The sequence below is a fragment of the Leishmania braziliensis genome, chromosome 18, assembly GCF_000002845.2.
Source record: "Leishmania braziliensis MHOM/BR/75/M2904 complete genome, chromosome 18".
Classification (NCBI taxonomy): Eukaryota; Euglenozoa; class Kinetoplastea; order Trypanosomatida; family Trypanosomatidae; genus Leishmania; species Leishmania braziliensis.
In genome coordinates this window covers 77,920-102,632 of record NC_009310.2, presented here as the reverse complement: position 1 = coordinate 102,632, position 24,713 = coordinate 77,920, and the positions used below count along the sequence as shown (strand labels likewise).

The following is a 24,713-nucleotide window of genomic DNA, read 5'->3' as shown; positions in this document are numbered from 1 at the left end:
CCGACGTACGAGCTCATCCTGCGCGCTGCTAGAGCGGCTACCATTCCGGGTCCAGTACGTTTCCCACCTTCCACTTTATTCGCGTATTTTCGTCTTCCATCACTCTCCTCCCCCTCCCTATGTGTAGGTCTCTTGCAGCGGAGATGCGCGCACTGTCGTCCTCTCCCCTTCGCGCTGCTCTGCCCTTCACATTAACGACGGATAGCAGGGCTGGGTCAGTTTCTAATGTGCCATCCTCTGACCGACAGAGCAGTGGAGAAGGGGATAGGCAATCCCCCCAAAAGAAAATAGCCACTGACGCAAGAGTACACGCGCACACGCACACACAAATCGGAGCATGTGGATAGGGAGACGAGGAAGTAGAGAGGGGGAGGTGCGGAAATACAGTGGAAGGGGTCCCTGGACCGTAAGAATGCGTAATGCACGCACCAGTAGCGTAGCACGTGCGTCGTCACTGCCTACAAGTAGCTGACGCCGCCCTCTGCTCACAACAACGTGCTGATGGACCCATTAGCAGACACATCCACAGACGGGCCTCGGGGATATGCATGCGCATCCGTGGACGTGGCAAGGCTGATGCCTCGGGGCCCTTTTTACACGTACACACGTACACATGAGAAGGGTGAGGTGGAGGGGGGCCTTGTGAAGCTACACCCCTCTACCTGTGCGCTGCGCGATGACAAGGGCACCCGCTGAAGTGCCGAGGTGGCCGCTCTCTATGATTGGGAGGCTTCTTGAGTGAAGGATGTCACCATCGCCTCTTCCTATCGAATGACACACGCGAGAAAACAAAGCGAAAGACAGAAAAGACACAAGCGGTAAAAGGCGCAAGATGAGCGCGTTCTTTCGGAAACTGTTTTGATTCCCTCATGATGGTGAGGGGCACCTCAGTGCGTGGTCTCTCCGCGTCCGCTACCACACTCTCTGTGGTGGTGGGGGAGTCAGGCAGCCCCCCTACCACTGCCAATGCCGAGTTGCCTCTGGTGGTGATGGTGCCAAGTGCCTGCGATGTAGGGAGGAGGCCAGAGCGGTGCGTCGCTGCTGGTACCGGCGGGTGAGGCCGTGGATGGCGTGGCGTCGGAGCGACCTGTGACAGTGAGCACGCTTGCGCCACACACATGGTGGGCATTGTGCGAGAGTGACTCGAGGGCATCGCACCCGGCCCCTCGCTGTCTGCTGGTGTGGGGAGCCTGCCCCCCCCTCCTCCCACTCCCGAGAGGGGGGGATGCACGAGGTGGCGACCAGCATGACGGGAGCGGCTGGGAGGCAGCCTGCAGGGCGGGTGGTCGTGGCTTGAGGCCGGGGCCGTGCCCAGCTGACTGAGTGGGCGCACTGCTGTGGCGCGTGTGCCCACGGCTGCGTCGAACCCTGCGATGGCCCATGTGACAGGCCGGGGGTGGTGTGAAGTTTACCCCATGCCCTACGGCATGAATAAACGAGTTCAAACAAGAAACATCCCATCACATGCAGAGCGGGGTGGGGTGGTGAGTGATAGAGAAGGGAAGCTGTGGTCGATGCACGATGTTGTAATCTGCGTTGCACTTGTAGGTCATTTCTTCGCTCTGTTCGATGTGTGTGTGTGTGTGTGTCGTGCGGTAGTGCTTGACTCATCCCAAGTGAATTTGTGCGTGTCTGCCACCATTGTTTTCTACGTCAGTTATGTGTGCTCATTCTCTGCCCAGGTGTGTGATAGGCGCGAGAAGGAAAGCCGCATTCATGTGTAAACGCCCTCCTGAGAGCGCATCTGAGCAGGAGCATTGTTGTACTACCACCACAGCACACGCTCGCTTTTTCACCTTCGTTTCCCCCTTTTCTGAACTCTTCTCTGTAGCGCATGGGATGCTTCCCCACATGCTGTTCTAAGTTGGAGTCCGCCTCATGAAGCTTGAAGCGATGTGATTGCCTTCAAGAGGAAACATAGCCTGGAAGCCGACACGGAGCGTACGAGAGAGAGCGAGGAGGAGACGCGTTTTGTGTGTTAAGCGGCCGTTCGTTTATTTCGAGGAAAGAAAAAGGATCGAGAAACGTCATGAAGGAACCGCATGTCGACCATTCACGATGACGCCGTCTGTTTTTCTCCGTGCACTCCTCTTTGCTTGCATGCATTTTTTTAAGCTGCGGAGTGCTTTCGCTCATTCTCGATCTCCTAGACGCCTCCCGAGACCTCTCTTAGCCTTCTTTTTTTCTCTAGGGACACGCACTACTTGTGCCACAGAAAGTGAGCTCTCCTCCACCTCCCCCGACCGCACGTGTTCACTGCTTTGATAAAACGTAGAGAGGCGATGACACATCGTTTTGTTTGCTTCGTCTCTCTGCCCCCCTCTGTGAAGGCTTCCACTGCGAGGCTTCTATTTGCGCTTCCGCCTTGGTTGTACTCAGACACATCCCGTCCCGCACACGCCGGAAGCGTAAAGGCTTGTTTCCAAGTACCGACATTCAAGTCTCCGCATGTCGCGAAGCGACTGTACCGAGAGCGCATGGTGTTCAACGCAGAAACTACGCTGACCACTGCTAGTGGGGCCGCGAGACAGTGAGGACAACCAACGTACGCCGGTGCCGTTTCTCTTCTCCATGGGCGTATTTCACTTCGCCTCGTTATCACGGCTGTCTTCTAGACTCCTTTGTTATCTACCCAACGTGTGTCCGCTTGCCCCGTCTTTCTGAGGTGAAAGTGAGCGTCTTTGAGTCTTTCTCGTGCTCTCGTTGCACTGGCCACCGAACGCGTCTTCCCCTCCTACCCATCCCGTCCACGCTACTGGCGCGTTTCCTTTCGTCATGCGCTTTTATTTGTTCCCACCCCGCCTCCACCTCCTCCTTCATTGGCGTTTGTCGCTCGCTCGCCCATTCTCTCCCCGTGTGCGCGCGCTCTCTTCTCGTTTGCCCCTTCCCCCTCCTCCTCGGCTAATGTGCATTGAGGCATATTTTTTTTTCGTTGTATCGACATGTTAGTGTTGTTGTTGTTTCTCCCTTCTCGATTCAGCGTATGGCGCTTGTTGCTCTTCTGATTTTCTTTGCCCTTGTGGATGCGCTGGCAAGTAGTTGTCACGCATTCTCATCCTACAACGCTGTCGTGCTGGTGGCGTTCACTGCGTTTCCTCTATTTCTCTTCTTCAAGAGACAAAAGGAGGGGTTCTCCCAGCGCAACCTCTGAGCTGCTTCCAGGGTGCTCATCCGGCTCGTCGGAAAGGCGGGAAGCTGCCAATAGTATTGAAAGCAAAAAATAGAATCCTGGCGAGCGTTCGAGAGGGGCCTAGCCACAGAATACCCTTGGCCTAGCTCGATTACTTTCACTCCAGTTTGTGGAATGCACAGACAGTCTGTGACAGTTTTGGGCGGCTGCCCACTCACCCGGTTTGGATGCTTGTAGTCCTTCACAGGACCATCACACGCACGAAGGAAGTGCGAAACCCTCCCCCCTTCCTCGGAAAAATATGCCATGAAGCAGCAAAGTTGTGTCAGTTGTATGCGAACCGCGTTTACCTCGCAAGTAGCGTTTTTTTTTTCCTTCTTCACCATCCTCTCGGCACCTTTCCTCTTCCAAACTAAAGATTGACAGTTAATTCACCTTGTAAGACAGACCGAGCCTCCCCGCGCCTTTTCCAATTCACACCAAGCGAAAAGGGGCAGGTAGCAGTTTTAAAGACAGGACAAGCAACAGCCACCCCAGGCCGCCGCAGCTCGGCTGGAGAGACACGATCGAGACGTTACTGAAGGATTCACTGAACTGCATCACGTGACGCTCATTCGTTTTCACGCTCACTTCAGCTTATAAGACAGACAGAGGCACTCTGGGCGCGGACGTGGGCGGTGCACCGAACTCCCCTCCCCCCCTGCAAAAAAAAAAACCGGCAACCACAACGGCAAAAAAAAAAACAGGCGCGAGCAGTCAAGCGACAGGCGGAAAAGAGGAAACACAGCAAAAGGAAAGACGCAATTCATCCGCTGCAAGTCTCTGCCCGTTCCCCGGGGTGGCGTGATCCACGAGCTGACGACCAGAAGGCGTGAATATACAGATCCACAGCCCCCTGAGAGGACGACACGTATCTCTCTATTTCAGCTGCAGAATACCCTTACAAGAGCGACATAAAGGCTGCCGAGAGAAGGAACGTCTCCCGCCTCGAAACCGGTTGAACGAACACTTCGCCGTACGAAGTACCAGTCAAGCGCAAAGCAGAGACACCAAGCACACTAAAGGGCTGCTGAGCAAGAAGACTGCGGAACCGTAAGTAAGGCAGCCAAGAGGATTAGTCGAGCTCTTGTCGAGGTCAAATAAAAAGAAGGGAAACAAAACGAAGTATTTGGCAGCAGACAACGCTGAAAAGGCTCACTCTCTTCTTCTGCTCCCACGGCTGAACGAAAATTGGCACGGGAGCATCGACAGCTGCGTACCGAAGCGAAACCAGAAAGTGTGAAGTCGAAAGAATCGACAACGTCTGTCAGCTTCGTGCAGGTGGTAGAACGAGTTGACATCAACAGCACGCAACGACAGAGGCGCTTTCTCTTCTTGCACGGCTTCTTCTTACCTGGCATCTCACCGCATCTTTGGATTCGTTTCTAGCCCTCCGCTTACTGCTTCGGTGTCATCGCTGCAGCTGAGTACTCGTTTTCTTTCTCCTGACTGGCTCTTGCTCTCTTTTCCTGCTCTTTTGTCTGTGTTGTTTGGCTGTTTTGAGCAGCAACAACATAACATGCGAGGATCGCACGCACGCACGCGCACACCCCCCCACACGAAAAAAACGTCACCAGGAAAACAACAAAAAGGCAATACGTAGACGGAGAGAAGCGAACAGCTGTGTGTTATTCACGCTCCACTCCTCTGTCTTCGTTTCCCCCCTCATCTTCTCGCTGTCCTCTCCGTCACTCACTCGTCATCTTTCCTTTCTTTTTTTTGCTCGCTTTTCTTTCTGACCCCTCCCCTCCCTTTTACGCTTCGCTTCTCTTCTGTTTGTAATTTTGCTTCTCTCTCTCTCTCGGTGTGCATGTGTATGTGTGTGTGTGTGTGTGCCAGCGCTTATTTCCGTATACTTCATTGGGTTTTTGCTCCCTTCTCGGACTTTACCTTTTTTTTCGTACAATCCTCTTCGTGTCCTTCTTTGCTCGCGCTCTTGTGTGCTACTGTACACCGAGCCTTTTCCCTGTTGACCCCGTCCTTCGGCCCATCCTGCCTTTTTAAATCGCTTTCGCTTTGTTATTGTTGTACTCGCTGACTTCTCTTTCTTTTCCCGCCCCGCCCCCCCGCTGCTGTTTGCTTGCTTGTTTCTCTCAAGGTCGTCTTCCAGCCCTTTTGTGTTGTATCATCTCCCTCCCTTCCTCCCTTTCCTTTCCTCTCTTTCTCGTGTGCATGTGCATGTGTGTGTGTGTCTTTGCACCTTGCTGGGTCTTTATTTTGCACTTCTGGGTTTCTTCTCTCTGTTAATCAATTTCATTGGTGCTATTCGCCCTTTCTGTTTCTTTTTCTTTAGTGTTGGCGATATTTAGGGCTATTCTTTGTTCTCCTGCCCCATTCCTCTCGGATTCTCGTCTGTGTATCTCTGCCGTTGGTGTTTTCTATTTTTCTTTTCTTTCTCGCTGTGGTCGCTCTGCCTCTGCAGGCCTTTGACCTCTTTTCCCTTTCACCCCACTCCTCGCTACGTGACACCCTCGCTGGTGTCGTCACGGTCCTTTAACTCTTTTTCGTTTTGTTTCTGACTCGGTTCCACATCTTTACCTTCGTATTTTCTCTCTCTCTCTCCTCGACATCTTATTTCGCTTCCCTCGTGTTCTAAGCCCCCTCCTCATCACTTTCCTCTCCCAGATCCCCCTCTTTCTTTCTCTCTCTGTTGTCTTGCGTCCGTAGTTGCCCCCTTTTATTCTCCCCCCTTTCCCCTTCCCTCCTCTCTTCTTCGGTATTTAGTGCTTGTGAGCTGCCACTACGCGGGCGACTTACAACGTCATTCCACCCACGCACCTCACCACAGCGGTCGATTAACCTTTAAAGGGCGAAAAGCGCACAAGAGAGAAGGAAAGGGTCACCGAGGCGAAGGGACTAAACGGCAACCACCACCACCACAACAGCAAAAAGGCGGCCGCAGATACGCACGCATATTCTGGCGTCTCGCCTGGCGCTGTGTTTCTGTCTGTCTATTATCATTAGTATTGCACGTAGTGGCCGCGTGTGCCTGTGCATGTGTGTGTGTGTGTGTGTGTGTGCGTGTGTACAGCGGTTCTCTCACGGCATCCCTTCCTCTTACTCTCTTACGCTCTTCTCTCCCACCCCCCCCCATCTGGGAGACTTGCCTCTCCCATACGAGATCCCTACCCACGCACACGACTAAGGCATATATACCGATACAGGGGCTTGCTTCTCTTCACTTTTTATTCCCCCTCCCCTCCCCCCCCCCTGTGCAAACGACCTTCTTCATCCATATTAACACTTAAGTGTGCCTATTCACTTACCAGAGCTCTTCAACTCTGTTGTTGTTTCAATCGATTCTATACGACTCCCTTTTTTTTTTTTCTTCTTCTCATCAGTTTTGTTTGGACATACTGCTCTGTCGTTTTGTTTTCTCTAACCCGTCTGCTCTTTGGTGGTCGACCCCTTCTCCCCTTCCTTCTCCTCCGCTCTCTTATCATACGTGTCTCTGTTGGCGTATATCCAGAGACTCTAGAACTCAGCTTATTTGCGCACATCTTTGCTGTTCTCTCTTGTTTTTCTTCTCGCGCTCCTTCTCGGCGCCATTCTTTATCGAGTGTCCTTTTTTTTCCCCCTTTCGGTTCCACGCGTAGCAGGACGACACGCACTGCCCTTCTCTTGTGTGGGAGTCGTGCCTGCCTCAGGCACTGCTGGGTCGTCGACTCAACTTACTTCAGATTCTCAAGCCTTTTCTCACCCCGTTGCCTTTTCGTTTTGTTTCTTTTCTCTCTCTTTCTCTGTGTTTTTTTTTTTTTCCTCTCTTCGTGGTCGGGCATCTTGAGCTCTCTCTCTCTCTCTCTGCACTCCCCTTTCGTTCCTCCCTTCTCTCTTCTTCCCCCGTCTTCTTCTTCTGTCGATTTTCTTCTTCCTCTCGGTTCCCCCTTTTCAATTTTCTCCCCCCTCTCTCTCTTTTCCCCCTTTTATCTCGTCGTTTTTTTTCTTTCCTTATTCCACAAGGGTAGAGATATACTCGTTCTCTCCGTCTCTGTATATCAAAGTGTAAGGAGCAACCCATACGTATATACCTCTACGTATATCATCTCTGTTCTTGTCGTTCTTGGCCTTGCTCGTGCTTTCGATCTACCTCTCGCTCTCGCCTTTGCGTTTGCCTTCGATCTTCTCTTTCACTATCACCGTTGTTTTATTCTTTCTACTTCTCTCTTTTCTCTGTCACGGGCGCTTCACTCTCTGTATTTCACTTCTCCTTCATTTTTTTCGCCTTTCTTTTCGCTCTCTCCCTTCGTCCTTCTTTTCTTCATTGTCTGCTCGCCCCTCTGTGTTGCTCTCTTCGCGCAGGCCTCCGTCTCTCACTGCCTCCCTCCCTCCCCTTATTTTCATTTCCTGTCGTAGTCAACGGGCGTCGCTCCTGTGACTATTTTCTTCTGCGATTGTTGGCTTTCCGCTGTTGCTCTACCGTCTCGTCGGTCGTTCAACTGACGCACTGAGTAGCGAAGCAGGCAAAAGACGAGAAGAGCGAACTTCATCCACAAAGTACCCCAGAGAGCCAATAAAGGAAAACACGTCCGTCTATTGTGGAGGCGGGATATCGATTGACGCATCACCGAAAGGCAAGGGGGGCGGACACGACTGAAATCGAACGAAAAAGAGGCAGTCGTGTTTCCCTTCCACCCTTCCTCTTCGTCTTATACACGTACGCGTTTGGTGTGGTTGTTAGTGGTTGGAGGCTGCTGCAGACACGAACGGCGGAGAAGCAGACGTAACCACTCACTACGTAACTGCTGAGTGCTGACTCAGACTGATACACGGAGAAGATAAAAAACAGCGAGGGAAACCCACACATCGTCCTCTCTCCTCCTCTTCGTCGTAAAAGGAAGCGTAAGGTGAGAGTGTGTGAACACGTGTTTTGTCTTCTGCTCCCCACCCTGCACTTCCTACTGCCACCACTGACACGGTAGAAAATCCAAGGGCTGCCGATCATTCGCCGACATTTTTAAACGTTCACTTACTTCCCCTCCTCGCTGCCGCGTGCGTCCTTGTGATTTGACAGAAAAAAAGGCTACCGAAGCACCCACCATCCCCAGTCGGCATAAACCCCCGATACAACGAAAGAGCAGACAAACAGAGCATTTTTATCGCTGTAGTGCACACCGACTCTTTGTTTTGCTTTTCGGTTATTCTCTCTTCTATTCTTTCCCCCCAATCATCTCTAATTCTTTCCGTACTTTATCTTTCTTTGTTCACGTACATCCGTCACTCTTCCCCCTGCCGTTCCCCACTCTTACTCCTCACTCAGCTACTCGAACTGTACATCCGTGTTACAGCTTTGCTGTTTCAAGTTTGGCTCTTTTTTCTTCTTTCGCTCCCAGGTGAAAACTTCCGTCGATTTATTTCGTTTTGTTTTGTTTTGCGCATTGCACTGTACACGCTAACCTGTTCTCCTTTCCTCTCTCGTTCTCGCTTTCCTGTTGGTGTGTGTGCTGCTTTGTTTCTTAGTCTTTCACATTTTTTTTTTTCATTGCTGTTCTCTTGCGTTCTACTTGCTGTTATTGGGTTGTTGTTATCCTTCTCGACACTCTTTTTCACACCCTCTCTCTTTCTCTATCGCGGGGAGTGTGTGCTGAAGTGTCTCAGTGTGTTATAATTTGTGTGCTGCACTTCCTTCTCTCTTGTGTCCAGTTCTGCAACGGGTCTCTCTCTCTCTCTCCCCTCCTCCTCTTCGTTTCTACAGAGCCACTCTATAGCGTCTCCTCTACGCACTTTCGCTGCGCGTCTTGTGGGCGCTTCTTTTTTTTCCTTTTAGCGCTTTTTCTTTCTTTGTTGTCTTCCCGTTGGATCTGTCTCCGGCGCAACGAGCTTCCTTTTCGTTTTCTGTTGTTTTCTCTCTATCCTCGTTGCTTGTGTTGCTTGCTGAGCGTTCTTGTCTGTCTGCGACACAATTTTTCTTAGGCGTTTTTTTGGGGGCGTGTCTTGCAGTCGTTCCTTCGAACCTCCGTGTCTCCGTGTGTCTCTTCTTGTCAGTGTGCTCCATTTTTTTTCTTCAACTCTCCTTTTTTTTTGCTTGCCGCACTTCTCGCTCTTTCCTAAGGCTCTTGGGCTTTGCGTTGTTGACGCGCTCACCGGTTACGCCTCTTTTTCTACTTTCATCTCTCTGTGTTTCTCTTGCGTTTGTTCGTTGTGTCGTCACGTGCATTGTTCGCACCCTTCGAGGCCACCTCCCTCTTCACTTTGCTTCTTTGTTGTTATTCTCTTTTTCCCCCCTCAACACCTCACTCGTATTGCTACCTTTTTCTTTCCATCTTGATTGCTCTATCCGCGTGCTCAAGAAGTGCATTCACGTCCTCTTTCACTCTTCACCCCTTCCACCCCATTACCCTCATCTCTGCCGATCTTGAAGCCGAGTAGTCTCTTCCTCGGTGATTAGGCGCACTTTGCCTTCGCTGCCGACCTCATTCATTCCGTATTTTTTTCGCGCTTCGTGTCTGCCTCGCTGTGTGTACGCGCCTGTGTATCAGCGCTGTAGTAGTTGGTAAGACAGAGCGGAGACCGGTGGTGCGTGCGTGTGTAAGTGGAAGGGTGGCGATTTCTTCCCCCCTTTTTTTTCTTTCGTTCTTGTCTCTTTTCCCTTCCCGGAGGTGCTGCGACTACCATTGGACCTCTCACTCCTCCGTGTCCCTGTTCGGGCTTTCCACCTCTTTGCGTTCCCTTACCTACACATCCACACGGGTACATACGGGTAGATCTCTATAGCGATACCGATCGATACACATTCTTCCTTGTTTCAGCCCCTCCCCTCCCCCCAGTTGAATCCTCTAATCGGCTGTCGGTATTATCTGACCGGACATAGTGTGGGTGCTCTCTTTGATCATCGAGTCAACGGAAGACAATCGCCTAGAAGCTCAGCGACGCAGTGCCGGAGGCGAAGCGAAAGCACACGAGGACAAGAGGCGAATAATATTTGCCTTTTTTCCGGAACAACAGCAAAGAAGATGAGCTACAAGTATAATGGTGCCTACAACCGTGGGCGTCCATCGGTCACCACTGCTACTGACAGCAAGCTAAACCTGCTGGTTCGCTTTCTCGACCACACCGTCGACGACGTCCAGTTCCGCGTCTTCTTTGAGCCTTTTGGCGACATCACCTCCTCGATGGTGATGCGGGACATCTTCACTGGCGAGAGTCGCGGCTTTGGCTTTGTGCGATTCGCCCGTAACGCGGACGCCACACGCGCGCTGCACGAGTGTGATGGGAAGAAGATTGGTGGAAAGGCTGTCAACGTGATATGGGCGAAGCAGCAGCACGACGACACCCCTGCCGGCCAGGAGCGGCTGAGGATGAATAAGCTGTTCCTGCGCAACGTGCCTCTAGGCATTACGGAGGCTGAGCTGGTGGAGCTTGTTCGTGCGTACGGTACTGTCAAGGAGGCTTCGCTACACAGCGACAGGATCCCCACTGCACGCCATTCGCCGGCACGTCGCATCGCCTTCATCGTGTTTGCCGATGAGGGGGCAGCGGAGGCCGCACTGCGTGGCGTCCATAACACCTGCCCTTTTGCGACCTGCCACGGCATTCCCCTGATGGGAAAGTTATCGGAGGACTACAAGGCAAAAAACAGTGGCAGCGGTAACAGCAGCACCAACAGCAGTTGCCAGAACTTTAGCACTGCTAGCCGCGCACCCACCACCTTCTTCACGGACAAGGGGTGCTTGCCTCCCATGTTGGACTGCGCCTTCTGCAATTTTGTGCCGAAGCACGTAACCGGTGCCTGCACCCCGACACCTGCGAGCAGCGTGCACCTCTCCGACTCCGCAGCGGATGACTTGCTCTTCTCTCCGTTGGCCGTCGGTGCTGGTGCCTCTCACGCAGATGGAGGCATCGCCGAACAGGACGCAATTGCCCGCTACTCGCCTGCCTTACGTTTATCAAACCTTCGCACGCCGGTCCTGTCGTCACCAAAGTTGTTCCGGCACAACCCGTACGCGGCGTCGCTGATCGTCACGAGGAGTAACTCCAGGTAGCCGAGTAGAGGAGCGTTTTCGAAGCTCACGATGTTTCCCTACCAGTAGACGCGCAACTGCACAAGAGCACAGTGGCACACACCAACGCGCGAGCATGCAGGGTGAAGGTGCTGCCAACGGTGGTGTTGACGCTTCTTTTCTTTTGTCCTTTTTTTTTTTACCGTGCGCGTTTCCCTGGAGAAGAGAACGGCGGTGTTTGCAGAGAAGGTGAGCGACCACATAAGAGGGAAGCTCCAGTGCACTATACCAGCCTAAAGCACAGACGTAGCCGTAGCAGTGACGCAGGACCGATTAGGGGAAGTTCAATATATGTGTGCGTGCGTGTAGGTAGGCGACTGTCTGTCGTTTCCTGCCGTTTGTTGCCACGGAAAGGCCGAGAGGGTGAGCAAGACACCCTCCGAGACCCAGCGCCTTAGAGAAGATGAGGCAGCCCTTATTGAGGGATGCGATGTGTGCCTTGACCGAAGCGTTCAAGAACGACAGAAACACGTGTCTTAATGTGCCCCCCCCCCCCCCCCTCTCCCCTCACCTCTTGACGTATTAGTACTTGTGCTGTCGCTTCTGGGAGTCCCGTCTTGTCGCTGTGGCGCTTTGCCTGTCTTGTTTTCTTCGTCCACACCGCATCTGGGCTTGTTGGGTGTTGTGTGTTATCCTTCAGGGTGGCGTTTGTGCTTTTTTCAGCTCCCACCCTTTACTTGTCCACCTTTTTTTTTTTGGCATTTCCGCTTTCCGTGTGACACCGCCATCGGCCTCCCCCCTTGTTTTGCCTGTTTCTTGCTTGCGCTCTACGCTTTTCTCTTGGGTGAGACGTACTCACAACTCCCACTCTTCCTCCTCTCGCGTCTTGGGTGTTGTAGGGAGGAGGCATGCAACAGCTCTCCTGCATTTCACCCCCATCCCCCTCCGATTCTATGCCCCTCTTTCACCATCACATCCCTTTCCTGTTGAACTTGTTGGCTTAGGTGTGCGTCTCCATATTTCTCCCCCCTCGGTGTGTGTGCGTGTCTGCGTGCTCTTAATGTTCATAACGTCCCACCGCAGCCTCTCCCCCTTTTTTCTCGCTCTTGCTGTAGTTTGGCGATGCTTCTCCATCTCGCTCTCTCCCTCTCTGTCTGTCTCCATCTCCGAGAATACACTTGGCATCCTCCACTCCCCCCCCCCCCCCCCCGCTGACCCTTTTTTTTCTTTTCTGTGTACACATGCATTACTCCATATACCCCTATCTATGCACTTCCCCAGCGTCCTGTACGTCCACTGACGCTGCCCGAAAAGGGGGACTGTCGGGTGAAGCCGTCATATGTGCTCAGATACCCTCATGCGCCTTCCGCCACGCGTGTAGAACGCGTCAATCAAGTACACACCCACAACGTGAGGCAAAAAATGGAGTGGAAAGAGGGAATGCCGATAGGGCGATTGAATCAAACGAGGAGGATGCCCAGGGAGACACTCCCATGTATTTCAGTATCTTGGCTAGACTTGTTTGTGCCCACGTGCCGGTACCACCTCGGCCTACTTCTTCTCCTGCCTCGCTGTTTCGTGTGGTTCAGCAGTGTGTACAGCTGTGTTGGTGTTACATGTGGTGATAAGGATGTTTCTTCATGACGATCAGCCAAGATCTTTCCAAAACGTTGTTGCTGGAACTTTTTTTTTATGTGTGAAGACACTCGTACAAGCATATACGTGTACCTGTGCATATACTTGCATGCATCGGTCTCTCTCGCTCTGTGTGTGTGTGCAGCGATGTACTCCGCCTTTTAGCTTGTGTATGCCCGTTGCAAGGGTGTCAAGTTGGGGAGGAAAGGGGAAAAGACGCAGAGAAGGGCAACGCCCCCTCCCTATGTAAGCCAACGAAGGAAAAACGTCTTGACGCGCGCGAGGCTTGGAAGATGGTGGTCAAAAGTGGAGCTCGCCCCGACAGAGACCCACAAGCAGGCACATACTTTTCTGATATTTCGCCTTTTCATTGTTTCGGGATTTTTTTTTACATGTGTGCGTTCTTGTGCTGATGAACATTGTTCCTTTTTCAGCTGCCTCTCGCTTTCCTTTTCCCTTACTGGCTGGTCTCTTCACTATTCCATTCTACCTTTACTATGTGCGTGTGTGTGTGTGTGGGCGTGCGTGAATCTCTTATGGTTTCTTTTTATGTTCCTCTTTAGTGTTTGTGCTTCACTATACGGTCATTACATGTCTGAGACTCTCGTTTCTCTCGTTTTCTTCTCTGGTGTCGAGTTATTATTTTTGTCTCTTCTCTTCATGTGTGGTAGGAAAACACGCTTGTTGATTTTAGCGTTCCTCCCTTGAGCTGTGTGTGTCTTATCTTCCTCCTTGTCTGTGTGCATCTGTCATCTTGTTCCTTTTTTTTTGCTTTCTCTCTCTCTCTCTCTCTCTCGCTCTGCGTATGCTTCAGCAGAAACCTCCTCTCATCTCTCTGCCTTCAAAGACCCGCCCCTCCCCTTTCCCTTAATCCCTCCTTTCTCCCGCTTCAATCAGTCATCGCTTTCTTCTTCCCCCCCCGTGAGGCTTCTTATGGGGCCTCATCGGGCTTCTCCGTGTCGCGGGTGTCGAAAATGTCTGCCACAATTTCCGCGTATGCATATCTGTCGCCGTGGACGAAGTGCCCTCCTTCTTTGTTCCTGTGGTTCTTTCCTGGGTACCCCTTAAACCCTTCTTTTACCTCTCCACGATTTGGTCTCCATCCCACGCGCACACTTACGCCAGCCTCCACCCACCCCCTCTCACTTCACATTACATTTTTTTTTTCCTCCGCCGCCGTCACCTGTACGATTTTCTTTTTTTTTTTTGGACCAATGTGGTTCTTTCTTGCTTCTGCGCCTTCCAGGACGTGCCTAACCCCACTCCATCCCCCCTGTACTTTGATGCCATCTTACATCCGCGTATTTGCATGAATGCTGAGGCTGCTCCGTCGAGGTCTATCCTTCTTTCTGTGAACCCCCTCGTCGCTCCCCGATTACTCCACGACCAGCGCTTCTCCGTGCACTCGATGTTCTGTTGAATGAAAGAGCCCAAAGGCGCCTTTGTCTGTGGGAGAGACGCTCTATTCCCTTCAGGAAATACTTCCAAGAAACAATGCGCAGACAACATCATACGCAGGTGAGCGAGAGGGCCAGTCGCAAGGGACACCCGGGGACCCTGCCCCTTTCTCCCCGTCTGTCTCTTTTCTGCTGTTTCCCCTTCGCCACCCACATCCGTTCCGTGGCAGTTTCTCCTTGAGGATGGCGCTTCTTCCTTTTGTTGCTGTTTTCTCACGCTTCAGGGACACCCGCCGACACACTTTGGATTCCCGCAGCTGAGGGTGACGGCCACTGGGAACATGGCGTGCCGATGGTTTGCCGCCTGCTACTCCGCTAGCGGTGTGTCACCTCCTCCCCTCCCCACCCCTGCCAGAGCCTAGACCTCCTCCCGCCTCTTTTCGTGCAATGAGGGCGTCCGACTCGGCGTGGTGCCCGCTGCGCCAACGCGAGATCTGCGGATCGTTCAACGCCCGGCACCCACCTCATTTCACGCTGTGGTGTGATGAGGCCCATTTTGCTCGTGCTGGATGGGCTTCCTCCGCCGGGCGTCTATGGCTGCCCCCCTCTGTGCCCCGTGAGAACGACAAGTCATGGGCTCCTTGAGCGGAGGCACGTGCCTATGCACAGGCCCCTTCCGCCTGACCCACCCACTGCTGTCAAGGGCGTGCGTCTTCTGGAGACGGCGGGGTGCCCGTGCCGTCACAGCCTCATGGAAACGTCCCGCCTGCCGCGCCGCATGTGGGCAAGCCATCCAGACGCCGCCCCCGGCGGCGTTGGCAGAAACAGAAGAGGCAGGCAGCAGGCACCTTCCTCCCGACAGCCACGCCGTCCTGACACAGGCCCCAAGCGCTCCTCCCTTCCTCCCCGAGCGCATGCCCCGTGCGCACCCTCTGTAAGGCACGGGTGCCGGACGCACGGCGAGGACACCCCGCGTCGCACCATCGCGCCCTCCAGGCTCCACTGCGGAGGGTCTCCACACCACCTTCTGGGACGCCGCGGCTTGAGGCGACTGAGGGAGAGGCATGGTGTCCGAGGGGCGTGGCCTGCAGCTGGCCGGCTTCCTCCCTGCGCACATCCGGCATGCACCTGGTGCACCCTCTACTAGCCTTCCCGACTGGCGCCACCGCTTCCGTCCTCGAGCAGGACCCTGGACACTACCCGCCTGTGTCGAGGCGCGCAGCCCACCCGAGTCCGTCTGGCGCCGATTGCGCCCCACGTATGCGAGGAAGGACGAGACGACTGCGTGAGACGCATGGCGGGCGTCCGCGGCAGACGGTTCGTTCCAGACGACCAGGACAGAGCTGCAGTCCAGCAGAGGCATGGGTGGGCTGTGGTCGTACATGCGTGTGCGTGCTGACCTTCTCGTGGTGAAGTGGACGTGGCGAAAAACGAAAAACGTTTCCGATCGTTGCGTTCTGCGTGCGTTTGATGTTTGTCTGTGTTGTGTTGTTCTTGCCCCCCCCCCCCCCCCTCGTCCACCCGATGTGCAGACCCATGGCGCCTGCACAGGATACGAGAGAGCGAAATGAGAGCCAACCAACCCGATCGACGCAGCGAAGGACGAGCGCTTCAGGAGTTCTTCTGGCTCTGATTCCGTTTGATGTTTCTCCTCCTTTTCATCAAAGAGGCGGGCAACGTTTCGCGTGAACGTCTCCCTTGGGGACCTCCTGATGGGGGTGTTGGTGGTGCTTCTGTTCTCGGAGGAGCGGTTGCACTACTTTGTTTTCGTTGTTTTGCTTAGTGGTCGTGATTTGCTGTGCTGCTGCCTCACCCTAACCGACAGCGCGCGGGAACCTTTCGAACTACGGCAAAGTGTCCGAAGGCGGATGCGTGAGCAATGATGGTCACAAAGAGAGCAGTCATGCAGCTATTCTCCAGGGTCAGCGGATCAATTTGTTTTTTTTTTTTTTTCCTCGCGCTGCTGCTTGGTGTTCATCAGCTCGATCTTGCGTGGCGCCAAAGGCCGGCGAGGCGGACACGCATCCTGAAGGGCTGGAAAATGGCTCCCGAAAAAGGACTTTAACAGAAGCGAGTGAAAAGACTTCGTACGCACACTGCTCTGTGCTTGAAGTCTTCTTTTCTTTCTCCGTCTTTATCTTCCACCGCAGGGAGGAGACCTGCGTGGGGGTTGGCAGGCATGTGTGTCTGCACGATTGCACTGCAGTTTTTACGCATGCACTTCTCTCTGTTCGTGTTTTTTGTTGTGCCCCACCGATCTGGTTTACTTAGACGATGTGTAATCCCCAAGCCGTCTTTCATCCCTCTGTCTCCCTTTTCGTTTCCTCCGCCTTTTTCATGTATCCCCTTATGTGTTTGGCTTCATTTTCCCGTTTACTTTTGTTCTCGGTGTGACTTCAGGTTGAAACTCACCCCTCCCTCCTCTCTCTCTCTCTGCCTCTCTGTCCCTGTACCTGTGCACCTAACGGGGCGCACGCGCGAGCTCTTCCCGGCGGCGGCGGAGAGGGGGAGGGGAAGCGGAAGAGAAAAGTGAAACCCAATAACATAGATTGAAACATTGTTGTCTTCTTCGTCTGCGTCTCTGCTCGTTTGGTTTCCCGTGTGCAAGTGCATCTGCCGTAGTCGTTGTGCACTTTTCTTCTTCTGAAGTTGACTCCTTTGCGCGTGCACTGCGAGTGCTTGAATTTTTTTTTTGGTGCTTTACCAGTGTTATGTGTGTGTGTAGATGTCTGTGGGCAGGGAGGCTGCACACTACAGTCGTGATGCATTTGATCGCATTGGTAGACAGAAAACGGTCTTTCACGGCAGTGATTCTCTCGTCTTTTCTTGGTAATCTCTCTCACATACTCAATGCCTGTTCCCCATCGTATTTTCCTCTTCCACTCTTTATGCAACCTCTATGGATGCTCTCCGTCCGTCTGTGTTCGAGTAGTGTTACGGAGATGCGCTTATTTGTGTTTCTTCTCTTTCTCCTCCCTCTCACTCTTCTTCTCACGACCCTCTCCGTTGGTTTCTCGCGTTCCCAACGTACCATAATGATTTCATGTTGTACTCCACTTTGTCCCTGTGGGAGCCACGTTGTTATTTTCATTGTGCCGTTGTTTTCCTCTTTGCTTGGTTTCATCAGTTTTCTCTTCAGTGATAGTTTTGTGTGCGCGTGTGCGTTTGTAGCTTCTCAAGTTTCTGTATACACTTCATGGCCACTACGGCGGCGTGTTTTCTCTCCTTTCGTTGTTTGCTTGTACGAGCGAGGTGAGTGGTTGTGTTGGCGCAGCTCGCCCTCTCTCTCTTTTGCCTTTTCTTTCTCCCATGGTGTGCCGATGTGCGCCTAGGTACTTCTGTACGCGCGTCCAAGACGAGAATGCCATTTTCCTCGTTTTTTTTTTTTTGGTGATGGGGAGTTTGGCAGCAGGACGGCAGACGCGCTTGTCTCCTGTTGGAGAAGAGAGAGTGATCAACTGCCTTTCCTCTCAACCACACGTACATGCATCCCAGGGTATGCCTAAAAAGTGAGGAACGTGAGAGGGAAAGAGGTAGGGGCAGATGCACCCCCCTCTCCCAGAGGAGGCGAGATGTGGCGAGCAGGTGGAGAGCGTGGCCACGAAGGCGCAGGGTGGTTCGCCAACCAGACTACTACTTGAGAGGAGAAGGAAAACACCTGATAGGGAGTCAGTTAACCTCAGGAGGGAAGTGCGATGATGGATCTCTCGATCTCTTGTGCTGGTACGTCAGCAGAGCTCCTCATGTGAAGTGCTACCATCATACACACCCACGCAGAAATACTGTTGTCTCTCTTTCTCTTCTCCGCACTTTGAAGTTGAATGCTTCCCTCCTTTTTCTTTTGGCTTGTCCCTCGCGCGGTGTGTGTCTTGCGGAACGGTCGCCTCCTCCCTTTCGGCCAACTTCTCGGTTGCCTCTCCCCCCTTTCCGAATCAAAGCAGACGCAAATGCGAGAAGTCAGTGGAGAAAGCGTGAAATGGACGCCGTGCGTGTTTATGTTTTTCTCTTTCACACTACATTCCTATCCTGTTCAACGCCCACGCACCCCTTCTATTAGGGACCTCTGGCTTTTTTTTTTTGCGCTACACACGTGACGGCAGCCCGGATTAAGCCTTTTGAGGTGGAAAGGAGCAGCAGACAAGAAGGAGAGAGAGATGAGGCGTGTCCGAGTCAGCTGCGTCAGAGAGAGACACTCACACACCGCGGCATAAGGGCGCCCATAGTCGTTTGCGTATTCTGTTTATTGGCGCTCTGTCCTCACCTCTGCCTTCTCCATTATTTATTTATTGTTTTGCTTTCGCGTTCTCTTTTCGTCTCTATCGGTGCCCTTTCGAAGGTGCGTGTGGGGTGGGCCGTATCGCTGCCGCACTAAGTCACGACAACGAGAGGAGAAGAGGGAAAGGATGAGGCAGATCCGCATGTATCGTTGTTGCTATAGCAGCCACGCAAGTATGCCCGTCCTGTGCTTGTGTGCGCCATGACCGCAGAAGGACAGGCTGAAGGGAGGCCAGCGACTCGCAGACGTGCCTCACTTCATTCTCCTTCCTTCGCCTTTAAATACGTGACGCCCCGTCCGCGTCCCTTTGCAAGACGCTTACTTACAACTTCTCTTCCACTTGGCCTTGATGGTTTCCTTCACCCCCTTTCTGTTGCCCTTTCTTCATTGTGTGTGCTTTGTGGTGACGAAGAGGCGCTGGTGGTGCTTCGTTTAGCGGGTTTCCTCTTCACCTCTACTTTCTTCGACTTATCTTCTCACCATCTTTGGCGATTTGCTCTCCTTTGCTCGCACTGTCACGAAGACATACGCACTGCAAGCACACACGCGCCTGCGCGAAGCACGGTGGATACACACTGCCCGGCTTCTTTGTGTGGCGACAGTGACAGTGCGGGTGGGTAAAGTGAGGTCTTGTAGAACGGAAGGGTTGGCAACACTTCAAGGGCCCACAGACACTGGCAGGCTGTCGTTGTCTTCGTTCGCCACCTAGAAAGAGGACAGTTGGGCAATTGCAGCCAGCGATTTTCGCTACCGTTGCCCTTCCAGCTCGTCTCCCTTTTCACGTGGGCTCTTCTCTCTCTTTTTTTTTCCTTTGGGCTTTGTGTGCACTCGGGATGCTGTGGTGAAGGAAGAGTGAAACCGGTGGATGAAAAGCATTCAGCCCGGCATGGATGCGTGCTGATGTGTATCCCTGCGCGGAATGCTACATACGCTGACTTACCCCCACTCTTTCATTCGTGCATCTCTGCGTCTTTTCAAGATAGGGAGGATGAAGTGCTGGCGCTCTCCCCCTTTTTCCATACTGTGTCTCTTGTTGTTTTAACGCTCTCCTTCATTGCTGTGTGCTCTTAAATGACACCTTTCCTCCTCCTCACCTGCACGTTCCTCTCTTCTCTCTTCTCGCTGTCACCATTCCCCATTCTCACCCATGTGTCCTCAACACGCTCTGTCTTCTCCAGCAAAGAATGCCTTTTTTTTCTGTTTCATCCCTCCTACGGTCTCTGAGTGTGCATGTTGAGTGGTGCATGGGGCCTCCTCCCTCCCAGGAACCAACAAGCGAGACGGCAAGCGAGGTCGAAGGAGAGAGAGAGAGAGACGGACGAGGATAAAGACGTGCAGGGAAATGCACAAAGCACGTATGGTGAAGGGGGATTTACATCAGGCGTTTTTTTTTCTTTGCCACACGCTCTCTCCACTCTTTCATTTTCATTTTCTTTTTTTTTTCACCTCCATTTTCCTTGCCCTCCTCCTCTTTCCGAGTCTTTGCTTCCTGTTCTTGCTAAGCGAGTGGTGGTGTGTGCTGATTCTTCCAGCTTGACACCCTCTCTGATGGATAGACGAGGTGCACGCCAACGCGGCCTTCGCCTCCGCAGCACCGCTTTTCCTGCCCAACCGGCATTCAGCCCAGTTGAACAGATTATTTTTTCTTCTCGCACAGTGCCATGACTCTCATGTAATTCCGTCGCTCCCTCACTCTCATTAGGGTCACGTGCTTTGCGGTGCACATTTTCCCCCCTGTATGCGCGTGCACACGGGTGAAGTGGGCGTGTTTCTCTCCGCGGAGGAGCACGCGTGCTAGTGTGCTACAGCAAGCACAAAGAATGCGCGGAGCAGAGGGGCTGTTGCTGCACGTGTCGGCATTGCTGGATAGAAAGGGGGATAGCATAGCGCGTGTGGATCTGTGCATGCGACCGTATCTGCGGCCTGCCGAATCACCTATACACTAGCGCGCACACTCTCTTCTTTGTGGAACTCGGTCCCCCCTTTCCTTGCTTGCCGAGCGAAAATGCTCAACACGCTACCCTTCTCGACTCCATCTTCGTTCTTTCCACGACGTTATTCATTGTCTGCAGCCACAAGATGAACAGCAGCAGCAGCAGCAGCAGCAACCCCGCAAAGGATGAAGCAGCACTTTTTTTATTTTCTTTCGTCCTGTGTTTCACGTGCGCTCTTCCATTGTCGTTCTTCCTCGTTGTAAACCGGCGTGCTTCCACTTGTTTTGTTTCCTACAGGCGTCGGGCGTTGCCTTCTTCTTCCTTCTCAGTCGTCTGTGCTCTCTTTGCTTCTCGCTTTCCTTTCACTCTCCCGTCTCCCACTCCTTACCACCTGTGCTTGCCTGCGTTCTTCACCGACATCTCTTCTCATTGCAACAGAACAGAAAGACGGAGGACAACCAAACAGCAGGGATCTCTACAGGTGTCTCCCTCTCTCTCTCTCTCTCTTTTTTTTTTATTGGCCGATGTTTCCCCTTGAGATCATTTACTGCCACCTTCCCTCTGTCCCCCGCTTCGCCCTGACTTTCCCTCTTGTTTCTGCACTTCTTTGTATCTACCGCACGCGCTCCCGCTCGTGTGCTGCCTTCCCTTCGCAGCTCGCGTGATGCCGTTTGTGCTCGCTCGCCTCTTGTTTGTCTGCTGGGACATGCGCTCTGCTTTGTTCTTCCCTTCCTCTCACCGACTACCTCTGATTGGGGTGCACACAAACAAGCGCGCCTGCACACGTGCGATCGTGCGCGGCCTTACAGTGGCCCCCCCCCCCCCACCACGCGTCTTATTTTTTTAGACCGTTACTTCTCGGTGGCCCCCCTCTCCGGTCTCTCTCTCTCTTTTTCTTTCTCGATTTAGCTCGCCTGTTGCCTTCCCTCGTCTTCGTGGAGGAATACCAGGCAAATGCATCGACTCGAAGACGAGAGGTCGAAGTGCGTGATGCAGCTGAGTGTTTGCATATCGTTCTCATGCGTGCCCCCCTCCTCGAACCCCACCCCTGAGTATCGAAGTGGTTGTCGCACAATGAGAGTTATTCTTTCGAAGGAACGGTGCGTGTGTCAGGGGACGAGGCGCGGGTAGTGTTACTGCATGGATGATAACCTAAACAACAAAGAAAAGTCTAGAAAGCACGAGGAAAGTGGAGAAAAAGAAGGAATAGCCACACGGACTTGATTGCGACCCAACCCACGTCTTGCAACCAAGAGGAATGCCCTGGTTTAATAAACGCTTCGGTCTTCTGGCACCACTATTCCTTCACTCGAGGTATCCGTGTCCTTCCAACGCGCAAGAGCCTGAAAGGAATCGGTAGAGAGGTAGCCGCGAGTAGTGCAGCACAGCTCCGAAAGAAAATGCGGAATGGGATGGAACATTTAGTGGGGCTTGAGAGCTCTTTTGGGGGACTTTCCTCCTCCCCCAAAGTGACTCAATCGCGCCCATCTGTGAAGGTAGCCCAAGGTCTCCTTGCTGTGGCGGCGTGTTTCACCATAGGATCGACATGCACCCTCTCTGTCTCTCGGAAACCTAACACCTCAATCCTATGCGCGCTTTATTCACCCTATTTCATTATTATTCTCCTTTTCTCTTCAGCTCTGAGCCTTTCCCTTATCCTCGAACGCCCGGGAGCATACACTTGTCTCTCACATGCGAGCACGACTGCGCCTCTCACTGTGAGCTTTTGCGTCCCCCTTTCCTTCGCGAAGAAGCACGCCTACACTCTCAGATACCGCAGCTGCGCACCTCTCCTCACAGCTGCTACCATACGCAGAGCACGACGACAACTTAACGAGGCCGCCACGCAAGCGGCCCAGCCCAGCCACAGAGGAGCCTTTCAGCGAGATCCACAGAAGGAGAAGCACAAGCGAGCCGCAGAAAAGTAGGTCAGTCTACCCATGCATGGGTGAAGGGCAACACAGGAGACGCGAAGTACCGCTATATGTGCGGTGTCTCTCTTCTCTACGCCCCTTACCCTTTCCTTCGTTTGGCGCTGTTTCGGCCTCCGCTTTGCACGGCTCTTTCATGTCTCTCAGGGTTAAAACATTTTCTTTACGCCTTTCTGTTTCTTCACTTGGGGTGTGACAGTCACCCTCCACCTTCCACACACACACACACACGCCTGAACTCCAGTCTCCCTGCTTCTCCCCTCAACACAGCTGTTTCTCTTGGAGTATTCTCACTTGCTTATTGTCGTCGAGAGGGGACCAACAAGGAGGATGTCCCGGAAAGCGAAATATCAGCAGGAGAGTTTCAGCTTCACCCCAAGCAGCACGAATCTCTTCGTGCGCTACCTGTCGCGCGAGGTGGACGACGACCGTCTGCGCGCGATCTTCTCCGCCTTCGGCAATATCACCTCGTCGATGGTGATGCGCGACATCTACAGTGGCCAGAGCCTCGGCACGGCATTTGTGCGCTACGAGAAGCACGAGGAGGCGCTGCGTGCGCTGCGTGACGCCCACGGGATGCCGCTGCTCGGCAAGACTGTGTCTGTGCAGTGGGCGAAGCAGCAGCACGACGGCACGCCAGCTGGGCAGGAGCGGCTGAGGATGAACAAGCTGTTCCTGCGCAACGTGCCGCTGGAGGTTACGGAGGAGGATCTTGTCGATCTTGTGAACTCCTACGGCTCCGTCCGGAAGGTGACGATTCACAACGACACCGCGCCGTTCATCGACGCAACGGAGCGCCGCCGCATCGTCTTCATCACCTTTGCCGAGCAAGGCGCTGCGGAGGCCGCGCTGCGTGCAGTGCACAACACCTGCGCCTTTCACCAGTGCCGCGGCATCCCACTGATGTGCAAGCTGTCAGAGGACTACACGAATAGGGTACGAACCCCCCAGGCTGTGCCTGTACCACACTCTTGGCGGTACGGCGGTTACCAAAGGTCTCGAAGCAGCCCCTACTCGAAGACGATGACGCCGCGTTCCGAGAATTCCATGTCTGTGGAAGTTGCGCACCGTGCGAAGAGGGAGGATACAGCTGGGTACGTAGGTGGCGGCACACTAGGCGTGATAGAGACGCCGCGCAGCGTTGACAGCGCATCGTCAAGTCTTACACACCAGGGCTTTCACACACACAACTTGATGGAGGGTTGGAACTTGTCGTGCACGCAGCGTATGGGTGGGCCAGCATGTGACTTCGTGGCGACCCCAATGAGTACGTGGAGGGACTTCGCAGGACTGACAACCATACACGCACGGGATAGCGGCATTACTGTCACGGTGCGCCACCGCTCTTCCGCAAGAGGCTCCCAAGGTAAGTAGTAGGAGATTTTCTTCTGTGACCTCCAATGGGCCTGCGCCAGTACCTATTTGTGGCTATGTCGCTGCCGGCTGTTTATTGCTGGTTTACTCGTCTTCTCCTTGTCTCTTGTTGTTGTTGCCACTAAGGGTTTCACTTCGTTGATGATAAGGACCACCTCAGTGCGTGGTCTCTCTGCGTCCGCTACCACACTCTCTGTGGTGGTGGGGGGAGTCAGGCAGCCCCCCTACCACTGCCAATGCCGAGTTGCCTCTGGTGGTGATGGTGCCAAGTGCCTGCGATGTAGGGAGGAGGCCAGAGCGGTGCGTCGCTGCTGGTACCGGCGGGTGAGGCCGTGGATGGCGTGGCGTCGGAGCGACCTGTGACAGTGAGCACGCTTGCGCCACACACATGGTGGGCATTGTGCGAGAGTGACTCGAGGGCATCGCACCCGGCCCCTCGCTGTCTGCTGGTGTGGGGAGCCTGCCCCCCCCCCCCCCCTCCTCCCACTCCCGAGAGGGGGGGATGCACGAGGTGGCGGCCAGCATGACGGGAGCGGCTGGGAGGCAGCCTGCAGGGCGGGTGGTCGTGGCTTGAGGCCGGGGCCGTGCCCAGCTGACTGAGTGGGCGCACTGCTGTGGCTCGTGTGCCCACGGCTGCGTCGAACCCTGCGATGGCCCATGTGACAGGCCGGGGGTGGTGTGAAGCGTTGAGCCTCTGTTGTACGACAGAGGTGGTGATGGACGCTTTGGAGATCGAAAACGAAAGAAAAAATGTCGTATGGTGAATTCGGCACCTGGCCTTTTTGTTTCTTCGTTAGTTGTTAGTTTTTGTGCGTTGGATGCTTCAGCTGTAGTTGAGATTCTCCTCGTGCATTTCTGTCCCTTTCCATCATTGTTACCTCTTTTGTTTTTATGAATTCGTGAAGGGCAGCCTTCTGCGATGTTTCTCTTGTTTGTTGTGTGGGCGCGTATTTTTTTTCTCCTATACTTTATTACTGGTGCACTTTCTCTCTTTCGTTTCTCTTTCAGTCTGCTTGTCTCTGTATTCCGTGGTGCGGCATGAGAGCGAAGTGAGGGCCTC

The 24,713-nt window shown here is 53.5% G+C and overlaps 2 protein-coding genes across 2 annotated transcripts; both read left to right on the top strand.

The window, feature by feature from the left end:
• Positions 1 to 10,119: 10,119 nt before the first annotated feature.
• Positions 10,120 to 11,148, top strand: LBRM_18_0210 (hypothetical protein, unknown function; the record flags this gene model as incomplete). The annotated part of the gene is made up of 1 exon (XM_001563896.1): positions 10,120 to 11,148. The coding sequence occupies one exon, from the start codon at positions 10,120 to 10,122 to the stop codon at positions 11,146 to 11,148; it is 1,029 nt and encodes a 342-aa protein (XP_001563946.1).
• Positions 11,149 to 22,609: 11,461 nt separating this feature from the next.
• On the top strand, positions 22,610 to 23,653 carry LBRM_18_0200 (hypothetical protein, unknown function; the record flags this gene model as incomplete). Its single annotated transcript, XM_001563895.1, has 1 exon — positions 22,610 to 23,653. One exon carries the CDS (start codon positions 22,610 to 22,612, stop codon positions 23,651 to 23,653), a length of 1,044 nt encoding a protein of 347 aa, XP_001563945.1.
• Between the last annotated feature and the right edge of the window lie 1,060 nt (positions 23,654 to 24,713).